This window comes from Cannabis sativa, chromosome 1 (assembly GCF_029168945.1).
Source record: "Cannabis sativa cultivar Pink pepper isolate KNU-18-1 chromosome 1, ASM2916894v1, whole genome shotgun sequence".
Classification (NCBI taxonomy): Eukaryota; Viridiplantae; Streptophyta; class Magnoliopsida; order Rosales; family Cannabaceae; genus Cannabis; species Cannabis sativa.
Genome location: NC_083601.1, coordinates 68,082,358 through 68,094,352, shown reverse-complemented (window position 1 = coordinate 68,094,352; position 11,995 = coordinate 68,082,358). Strand labels below are relative to the sequence as shown.

Here is an 11,995-nt window from a genome sequence, read left to right as displayed (position 1 = left end):
AGTCAAATATCATATTCATAGCTCTAAAATTTGGTGAATGCTAGAAAACGAGGACAATCACAAAAACTTAGTCCTTAATTCCATCATAAAAAGCATGCATTTACATTTTACACTAACCATAAAATGTAGCCAATAATCAGAAAGAGAAAGTTCTGAACTTGACTTGAGACAACACAGATGAAATGCATAGAATCTTCATTATGTAATATTTACTTCGTATACTCATAATCATAATGAAACTTTTATTAGTTTAACACACTGCCTTAAAGAACATTATTATGTTTACTTACCAGTCTAACTAGCTGGAGCAGAAGCAGTAACAGAAGATTCAAGAGAAACATTGTTAAGCCTCTCCAGAGCTAAAATAAGCGCCTGGGTACCCAAATTCCCTTCACCATGAGCCTTAAGCGAGACATAAAGCTGTTGAGCCAAAGCCAACCCAGGAAGAGCAAGACTCATATTCTGACACTCCTTTAAGCAAATACCCAAATCTTTCACAAAGTGATTGACGAAGAACCCTGGCTCAAAATCCCTTTTCAGAATCCGAGCCGCGTACAAATCCAGAGACCTCGATCCAGCCGCGCCAGTCGATATCGCCTTCAAGAAAAGCGCAACGTCGAGTCCCGCCTTGTGAGCGTACACCATTCCCTCGACTAGCCCCACCATTGTCGAAGCTATGGTGATCTGGTTCGCCAGCTTCGCGAATTGTCCTCTACCCGGACCGCCCATGTAGTTGACCTTCCCCAACAGACTGAAAAGAGGATTCAATCGATTAACCACGGACTCATCGCCGCCGGCGAAGATAGCTAGGGTTCCGTTCCTTGCTCCCAGGTCTCCGCCAGATACCGGAGCATCGATCGCGGCGCAGCCTTTGGCAGCGGCGGAGGAAGAGATCTCGGATGCGAGAGAGGGTTCCGATGTGGTCATATCAACTAGGACACCGCCGGAACGGAGGCCAGCGAGGGCGCCAGAGGATGGGTCAAGAAGGACAGAACGAACATCGGAAGGATAGCCTACGATGGAGAATACGACGTCGGATTGGGCGGCGACGGCTTGAGGAGAGTGGGCCAAGTGAGCCCCCATATCGAGGAGCGGTTGGGCCTTGGATAGAGTACGGTTGAATACGGTGAGAGTGTAGCCGGCTTTGATAAGGTGAGAGCACATTGAACGGCCCATGACACCGGTGCCGATCCAGCCCACGCGAGTGTTGGATGGGCTTAGAGTGGGCTCGGCTGAGGATGTGGTGGTGGCCATTGAGCGGCAGAGGTGATGGGTAAGAAAGTTGATTGAGAGCTTAGAAATGAGGAAAGAAGAGTTGGAAGATGAGAGTGAGCGAAGTTGGAATTGCAGTGGCATGACTAACTAATGTACCTACCCACCATTAATCCCTTATCCCATCCATGATCCATCATAGTGTATCTTTGTCCAGTACTGGTAATTTTGTCTTATTTTTGGAAACTGAAATTTATCTAGGAATGATTTTTATGTGCCCATATTAATGACATGTTTGAGAGACACAAAATTTTCCCCTAAACAAGTTTTTTTTTTTTTTGAATGAATTCCCCTAAACAAGTTCTATCTCCTTCCTTTTTTTTCCACACTAGTTGGGTCTAACATGCTTCGCACGTGAGGCCATAGTTCAAATATTTTTTCAATAAATTTGCAATATGTTACTTTTTTAGACCGTCTCTAATGAGAGATGTAAAAATTGATTTATATTAGTACAAATAATGATTTTGTGATATTTTTGTATCAATTTTTACTATTATGCGTATTATTATAAATCTTCATACAAAATTTAATATATAATTAAATATTCATCTAACAATTTATTAAAAATATAAAATAATAATACAAATAAACATGCTAATTAAACTTTATAATAAAATATTAAAAATAACATAATAGTAATTATAAAATCATAGCATTCATTGTAATACAAATTTTGCATTATACTATATTGTGATCTAAATTTAGATAAATTTAGATTACTTTTTGTTATGTGAGATACTTGCATCATAATTTGACGTATCATTAAAGTAGACTTTTGACAAAGTATGCTATATTTTATATTTGCATTACTTATATTTTGCATCTCCATTCGAGATGTGTTCTTAGTCTTCATTGTTTTTTGTAAATTAACAAGGGCCAAAATTATTTATTAATTTTGTGGCTCTTAAAAATATTTAGGATTTTTTACACACATTCTATTTTTATAAAATCGAATACTTTAGATTTTTTTTTTTAAGAGAGAAATAATCAATACATAAAATACCTAATTAATTTGATAAAATAAATAATACATAAAATTTTTATTAAGTTTGATTTTTTTTTAATAATGAAGTGTACATGTGTAAATAGAACTTCAAAATTATTAACAATTTTATTACAATTATACATTATAGATAAATATTGTCTCAATTTAATTATACATACTAATAAATTCTTTTATTATATGGTATGATTATTAGTATGTATATTGGTTGTATAATTATCAAATGCAAAATATTCACTTCAAATAATAAAGAAACCTTATTAATTTAAAATTATATTTATAATTGAGAGACTTTGATAAAATAATCACCTCCACAAATATTTCACATAAGACAAAATGTCAATTAGATGACAAACTTATTTAGCATTAACCTTAAGAAGTAGTATAGTGTAATGTGGTACTTGTTTTATCAATTTTTTTTTTTTTTTTTGTAATTTAATATGTGTTGAAGGCTAATTATGTAATTCAATTAGAAGATGTCCAAAAATATTTTCACTTTTATTGTATGATATAAATATATAGTTTTCTTTTTAAAAAAAAAAAATTAACATTTTATATACACTAATTATACATGTATAAGCAAACTTCTATTTTTTTTTAATAAAATAATAAATAAACCATTTCCTAATTAGATGTAATTGAGTTAGATGATTATAATATAATATTTTATTTTTGAAAGCATAAAAAAATATTAATGGGTTTGTTGTTCATCAAAAAAAAAATTGTAATTTAATATTTAATGAAGGTTAATTATGTAATTTATATAGAGAAAGCCTAAAAATATTCTCACTTTTATAGTAGTTATAGATAAAAGTTAATTATTTTATATTTCTGCACTTGGCATATACAAAAATTGTGCTTTTCGTTGAAAAATTATCCTTGAATTTCACGTTGGGACATATGTGACATGTAGTTTAAGGGCATTTTTAACGCGCAAGTGGCATATGTGACACTTTAAATATTAGTCTATGAGCACCCAAAAAAAAAGGTAAATCGATAAATAAAAACGAAAGAAACACTACTCATTGAGAAATAATTTTTTACAATTCTCAATTACTTAGTTAAAAAAAACTGTAAAGTTGTTTAATGTTAGGGTTTTTATAAAATAGTCGATCCAATCTAAATTGTAATTACGGATTGGATTGAGCACTTGTACGGATGTTGATTAACATATAAAAGTAACCAATCCAAATCACATATATTTATAAATAATATTAAAAAATTATATATAAATAATATTTTAATGTAAAGAAAATAGTAATTTAAAAATTTAATACATATAATACAATTATATTTCAAAACTTAATAAATCACATGTATATTCCATTCTTATATATAATTTTTTTTTAAATACAATGTAAAACAGAATTAAACATTTTTTTATACATACAATTTTTTTTCTTCCTTTGAATTTGTTATTTTATTTATTCTAATTTGTTGTTGAAGACATAAAATAATAATAATTTATTTTATTTTTTTGCTAGTTATGTGGAAAAAAAAAATATTTTTTTTCATAAATATTAAATAATTTAATATTAAAAAGTAACCAATTTAAAATAATCGTAACCAATCCAAAATAATCGATCAAATCCGTACTTTTGCGGATTGAATTGGATTGGATTTGAGCTATAGTACGGATTAGATTGGATGAACACCCCTACTTAATGCAGCAGTATGTTGCTCATTCTGGTGTTCGAGAAGAGGTTGCCATGATTGCTTGGGCGGTGTGGCGAGACGGTGGTTTTGGCGGAATAAAAGTACATCAACGGTTGAGATTGTTCTTTCAGCTCGTGTATGGTATATTATTTGATAATATAATAAGTATAGATTAAAATGAGATAAATATATTATTGTGTGAACCATATATATTAAATGTATAATAAATAAATGTGTAACTTATAGTTTTAATTTGTATTTTGTAATTTACGTGTTGTAATTTGGAGACGAGTTACAATTTATTGTCACTTGTAACACTTGTGTTGGTCACACATAAGTAGTGTAATAAAAGGGCTGTTACACAATTTAATTTAAGGAATTCAAAATTATGATGATATAATTGTTATAAAATAGATTAAGACTCATATATGTGAGAAAAATGAGGTGTGGTGTGTTTGAATTCTTAGTGTGATCACCTAAAATACTATATAAAGAAGTCTAATGTACTCATTTGGATGAAAAAGTTTCTATCAACAAATCACTTTGCTAGAAATCTTAAAATGCTTGATAATTCCCAAAGTTATTTTCATATATAAGAGTTCCCTTAGTGCTTAGAGATAAGAAGAAATAATAAACTTTTGGACAAAAATATAATATCTTGTTCAAATCATGGTGATCCCTACTAATCTACGCTCAAGGTTGTAAGTGAGTGTATATATATATATATATGAGTTTTTTGCGGCTAAATTTCTCAACTATCATTCCACTTGCACTTAACCCTCCAAGCTCAAAGTTTAGTGGCAAATCCCTCTAAACTACTAAACTCTTAGCAAATTTAAGGTGACATCTATATTTCACAGTTAACTGCCAACATGAACTGCTTATGTGTACACTTTGTACACGTTGGCACGTTTATATTGGTACACCTAATATTATTATTTAAAATTTATTAAAAAAATATTTCAAAATTTATAATATTTTTATTTTTTTAATATTTTATTTTCTATATTTATAATTTTAAAATAAATTTTAAAATAATAATATTAGGTGTACTAATATAAATGTGTCACGTGTATAAAGTGTATACATAAGCAGTTTATGGTAACAGTTAACTGATGACACCTTAAATTTACTAACAGTTTAGTAGTTTGGAAGGTTTTACTGCTAAAATTTGAACTCGAATGGTTAAGTGCAAGTAAAAAGATAGTTGAGAGAGTTTAGTCGCCAAAAACTCTATATATATTTTTTTTCATATTATATTATATATGTTGTATATTGCATATGTTGTAATTCATCTCCTCTAATTTTATTGTAATATATATATAAAGTGTGTGTATATTGTATATATGTGTGGTAATATTTATGTAATCAATCTCTTATTTTAGTCCTTGTATTATTTTACAATTGAGTTGTAATTTATCTTGATTTATCTTTCTATTGATATATAAAATATCTAACAATCAAAAGTTTATTTCTTTTCAATGGAAGAGGAGATAAATTAAGATTTTGAGAATAGATATATAAGAGATTTTGTGGGAAAGTCATGCATGATTGAGCATGATGGTGTATTTTGTGTTTTACTATTTAAATCATAGTAATATATGTATTAATATATTTTCTTTTGTTGAGATAAGGAAGTTTTATATGTTAATATATAGAAAATTACATATGTATATGCGGTATATATGTGATTATTTATATCATATATTATATATAATGGTATATGTAAGATTTTTTTACCAATTTAACCTACACAAAATAGAAACAAATCAAGTTTACCAAAGGTCAAAAATGACCTTTCACCTTGAGTCAAAACACAGTTGACTCCTTTGATTAATGAATCAAACGACAGACGACAACCAGAACGCCAAGTCGTTTTGATCCAAACCCCAAATAACCTTATGAACACTCTAGAACCAAACATACACTCTGAACACTCAAACCAAAGCTCGAAACCCTAGCAGAGCTTCGAGTTTCTTCTCAAGAAACTCGAAGACTACTATCAACCTAGAAAAACCAATTAATCCTTTCTCAAATCAAAATTTAAACCCTAGATCTATACACACAGAGATATATAAAATAGTAAAAGCAATAAAAAAATAAGAGAGATAGCACCAGGATTTTATAGAGGTTTGCCAAATGTTGCTAGGTACATCCTCTTTCGAGCTCGCCTCAAAAAATGGCTCGATTCCACTATAAGATCTTTAAGATCAATGAATTACAATGTTGGATTCCAAATCACAAGTAAGATTGGTAATCTTTTTATTATTAGAGTGTTTATTTTCTCTCTCTCTCTCTCTCTTTGAATGTGTACTTACTCCTTCTTCTTCTCGTCTGTGTGTATGTCCTTGGATTGGATCTCCGAGTCCTAACCTTAGGCTTAACCTCTGTAAGTCCTCTCCAATTTTTCTGTTATGATCTGTCTTTCATGTTTGAGTATGCATGTTTATATAGCCTTAGGATAGATTGAGAAAGTTGGGAGTTAGTTGCAACAGTTTTAACAAACTTTGAAACTAACTTTAGCTTCTGTCAGAATAGGTTGTTAGAGACCGAATGCCACTTGTAGGTTTAAATCCTTGTAATCTTGTTCTTGCTGATCTGGACAGTGTATGTGAGAATTTATTTTAACAGTATATAATATGATATTTGAATTTATAACATATTTACATATGTATATATATGAGATATATCATGTATATATATCAGTTATATGTATATTATATATATGGCGAATATAATATAATGTGCATTGTGAGATTAAATATGTAAAAATAATTATTTTCTATATATTTATATGAGACATGCATATATAATATATATATTATGTGTATGTAATCTATATCATACATGTATATCAAAGTTTATATATATGTTATATACGTGTGAGATATGTAACATATATAATTGTGTAATTAATATATATTATGTGTATATGATATATATTAAAATATATATGTTAATATATATATGTTATATGTATATGAGATATGTAACATATGTATTTATGAATTTAGTATTGATATTATGTTTATGTTACATATATAGGATAGTGATTAGTGACATACATATTATATTAATATATGAGTTATATATAGTATGTTAATAATGTTGAAAGTAATATAATATTGTTTATTACTATTATTGTGCAAATTATTATCATTTATATTTTGAATAAAGAGAATTTAGAATTTATTTTTCAATCGTGATTTTGAGAAAAGAAATTGTAACTTGTGAGAAGTTATATTTTTTTTTAATTTAAAAATGATAATCTTGCTAGTTTTTATATAAAAGTACAGTAGTTGCCTTGTTTTTGAACATATGAACTCGTAACTTCTCATAATCGAAGAGTTGCAATACATGATAGTAAATTTACTTAAAACAAGAACAAAACACCTTTACTTAGTTCCAGTAATAAGAGAATAATAATTTCATAACATTTTTCACATCAAAACAAAATTTTAAAAAAAAATACAATTAAAAGTTCAGAAAAACCAAAGCACACAACTGCCTTTATTTTCTTTAATCACTTAGGTGGTTTCATTATCATCTTCAAAATTGTTATCTTTTTGATGACTGCTACATTAGCTATTTAGCTCCTAACAATTGTAGAGGGACAACCATGATTATCACCATGGCTACAAAATGGAGTAAATCTTTGTGTTGCTGCCAAGAACAACACCTACTCGTAAGAGCATCTTCAATGGAGATGTAAATAAGTAGTGAAAATTAAAATATAGTTCATTTAACAAAAAGTGTGCTCTAATGGTATGCCAAAAAGTGATGTAAATTTGACATATAATAAATTTTGTGCCAAATTTAGCACAACATTTGCTATAATGTAAAATTTACAATACAATAAATACACTACTTTTTTATTTATATTTATGTCATTTGTATTATTTTATTAGTATAATTAACTATATCATTAAATTATGAAGCATTTATATTATTATTTTTATTGTCTTACATATTAAAATAATAATAAAATTGATAATAAAGTTTTTAGTTTTATTTTTTAATAAAAACATTAATTAGACTTTAAATTTTACATCAAAGTTTTATAATTGTGCATTGGAGCACAATGCTATAATTTAATGTAAATCTACCACAAAATTATTTTTTGTGCTAAATATCGCACAATTTTTATGTCTCCCATTAGAGATGGTCTAAAGGCTTGCCCACTCAAACTTCCATAAATACAACATCCAACTCCACAAATAGGGTGAAATATCTCAGGGTCCATCCACTCAAAAAAATCACAATCATGTTCAAAAAATTACATAATCAAATCAGTCCCATTAGCTGTGGAGGGAAGAATTTTTTTTAACAAGAATCAAAACTCATATATCCATTAATGTGAAAGAAGAAGATTAATAATAAAGATACACAATCTAAATTCAAAAAAGGTCAGAGAAAGAAAAGGAAGACAAAAAAGGAAAAAAAATCAAACATTGAATCTATGACAACACTTGAATCTTCGACATGGGTTCTTCACTGTCTTTGAGGTGCGAATCACGACTTCTTGTGGTGGTTCACAATCACATACCCATCACCCCATTTATTTCTAAGCAAAAGTTGCTAAATCTCAGTCTGCTCCCTTGATTGATGCTCGTGGTTGGAGAAGATGTAATTTCGAATGATACCCGTGGTTGGAGAAGATAGAACCTTGATCGGTGTTCGTTGTCAGAGAAGATGGAGTCGCCTTTCTCTCTCTCCATGTAATTGAAGAGATTGTGTTTTTATTTAAATTAGGCTCTCAAAATCTAACACTATTATTTTATTTTAAATTTACTTTGTTTTTGTTTTACAATTCAGATTTTTAATGTATATTAATTGTTTTAATTTTTATTTTTAAATTTATATGTTAGTTTAATTTATATTAACTGTGAACTAAAATAGACATTACGTGGCTATTAATAAAATAATATGGTGGCTATTAATAAAATGATGTTGCATTATTTTTTATCACGTGTCTTGCCATTTGACACCTAACGTGTTAAAAAATGGGGAGGTACTTACAGAACTTTCAAAAGTGTAACAGAAGATATTTTCATCGCTAAAATTTTAATTTAAGTATTAAATTGCAACTAAAAAATAAACTTGAGTATTTATGCCTCAAATTACTCTTTTTTATTCATGAAATTATCTATTTAGAAAATCATCATCTGATTTAATCCAATTAAACCTCAAAATCTAATCCAATCTAATTTTTAATTGGATTAGATCGCATTTCTAATTATATGTCCAATTACACACTTAATATTTAATATTAACGTAAAAATATGAAGAAAAATATCTAAAAACTAAATATCACCATTTATTTAATAAGTTTTATACTCTATAAAGATATCATTTTACTAGATTATTCGAACTAAAAAATTAAAATAGCTAACACAATAAAACTGTCAAATAATAAAATAGAACAAAATATAATGAAAATAAATAATAAAAAACAGAAAGGGCTACAAACTTAACCAAAAAAAAGGCAATCACTAATAATATATATTTATATAATTTTTAATATATTTATTATATAAATTATATTCTTAATGGAGGCTAATACAATAGGTATTGTAATTTTTACTAATTAATAGGGATAGTAATTTGTAGCCTTTGATTTAATCAAATGGCTCAAATTAACCATTGAAAACTAAATCATCATTAATATTTTTTTTATTCATAATTAATTTTGAATATTATTAATTACAAGTTCAACTAACAAACTTCAAACCTAATTTTTTTTTACTTATTTATCTTATGACTAGTTTTAATTTTCAATTAATTATTTTTTTTAATTTGAAATTTATATATAAATTTTTAATTAATTTTATTTTCTACTTAACGCAATAATTGTAGCTAAAAAAGTACAAAATATTCAAGTTATTTAATCCTACAATAATCAATACAACCAATAATATAATAATGGTGTAAGTGGTAAAATTATTGTATATCAAGTACAATAACATGAGTTCAATCCTTTCAAAAGATATGATTTTTTTTTTTAATTTGAGATTTTAAATTAATTTAATAATTTGAATTTCTTTATTTTTTTTCTAAACAATAGTTCATTTTTTTTTTAATATTTACTAATGTGGAACAATTCTTATACTATAAAAATTTTAAAGTTTGTAATTATTTTGGTGAAAAGTCTTAAACTTTTATTTGTTAATATATGTTGATGGTTACATTACATAAAGTATAATAGTGAACAATAAAATAACACATGCAATAATAAATCAAAAAAAAAAAATTCAAATAAAAATTGACTAATAAATTTTGTCAAATAAAAAAAATACATTATAAATAGATGAAAAATTTTGTACTAAAAAAATATCTGAACGATTTTGATTTATCGTCGATCTCATCCAAATTTTATAGTTTATGACAACTTTAATTATAAGGTGCTTCAAACGTACTATATATAAACGATCAAATTGCTACCCTTGTAAAGACATGATTTTGTTTATTATTTATTATTAATTTAACTTTTAAATTAATTTAATAATTAAAAATTTTTGTTTTAAACAATAATGTACGGAATACACTATAAAAATTTTAAGGTTGTAATTACAATAGTGAACAATAAAATAATACATGCATTAATAAATAATATTCAAATGAAAAGTTATGGCTCTTTGTCAAAGAAAATATTGCATAATAAATAGATAAAAAGTTTTGCACTAAAAAAAATCTAAATAATCTCGATTACCGTTGATCTCATTCAAATTAGTTAGTATATAATAACTGTAATGATCGCTTAAGATCAATATTTTGGATTATTAAATGATTAAGGTTAATTGCAATATTGAGTTATTAATTATGATTTACATGTTTATGGAGATTTATTTAAATTCAAAATGTATTAATTATGCTATATATGTGAATTTTGCGTTTTCTGTGCTTGTGTTCGGTAACGGTGGAAAGCGACGTGGGCCATTAGAGAGTCACATTTTGTATGATTTAGAATGTCAATAGCGGGATACTATTGTTAGGCATTGGAGATATTGGGGATTTGTCGGGAGTGGTAAATGACTAAACTACCCTTGTTGCAATTAAAGAGTTTTCAATCAGAAATAGGAGGTCCAATTCAAGGTATAATGCTTAGCCTTCTTCTTTATGGTTTTCTTTAGCTCCAGATAGGTTTATTGCATGATTTTAGTGATTTGAGGTTCTGTAGTGTGCAGCTAATTTGGGTTTGAATTCTGGGGTTACGATATGTTTATTTTAGTTGATTTTGTGCTGAGATAGCTAGTTGTGCTACAGATTACTCAAACTTGAAAGTTCGAGAGCTTAAGTTGGCTCTCTAATGATGTTTTTAATTTATGAGCTATTTGATGTGTTCAGTTGCTTGAAATAGATTTAGTATAGTATATGCAGGTGTTCTAGAGAGTATGGTAGAGTTTGGGCTCGATTTGAGTTGTGGGGGACATTTTTGGGGTTCCCAACACTGAATAAAAAATATAATAATGATGCAATAATATTATATACATATATGAATAAAAAACACATACATTGCTAATGTTGTTGATGGTGTGATAAAAAAAATATATAATTATGTTAATTATGTTAAAAAGGTGTACTACTAACTAGTTCATGCATGCTTTATATAGATAGTGTAATTAAAATAAATAATTAATTCAATATCTAGAAATTTTAAATACATTGAACATTTACCTTAAATCAAGTTGAAGAATAAGCATACTGTGAATGTATATTATTTACTATTTCATGCATGATTTTAAATACATTGAACATTATAATCTTGAAAAATAAAATTAATTAATATAATATGATAGAATTTTAAAACTATTAAATTAATTGAAATCTTAAATTAAATATAAGTAAAGAAAAGAAAAGAAAATATTACTTCTAAAGTATTGAACTCATGACATTTTAATTATTTTAAGAGTGATTATTATAAGTTGAATATGTTATAGGTTTTTATAAGTATAATTATTGTTTTAAAAATAAATTTAATTAAAATATTTTTTTATGTAAATTTGAAATAAAAAAATATATAATTAAAACTAAATTTTAAATTGAAATAAAATAAAAAGATAAAAA

General features: G+C 27.0%; 1 protein-coding gene across 1 annotated transcript; it reads right to left on the bottom strand.

The window, feature by feature from the left end:
- Positions 1 to 57: 57 nt before the first annotated feature.
- Positions 58 to 1,577, bottom strand: LOC115708195 (probable 3-hydroxyisobutyrate dehydrogenase-like 1, mitochondrial). The gene has a single exon (XM_030636405.2). It carries the CDS (start codon positions 1,354 to 1,356, stop codon positions 295 to 297), a length of 1,062 nt encoding a protein of 353 aa, XP_030492265.2. The 5' UTR covers positions 1,357 to 1,577; the 3' UTR covers positions 58 to 294.
- Between the last annotated feature and the right edge of the window lie 10,418 nt (positions 1,578 to 11,995).

Bases quoted from the DNA above. Each gene is read 5' to 3' on its own strand.
- LOC115708195 (XM_030636405.2), bottom strand. From the start codon at position 1,356: ATGCCACTGCAATTCCAACTTCGCTCACTCTCATCTTCCAACTCTTCT.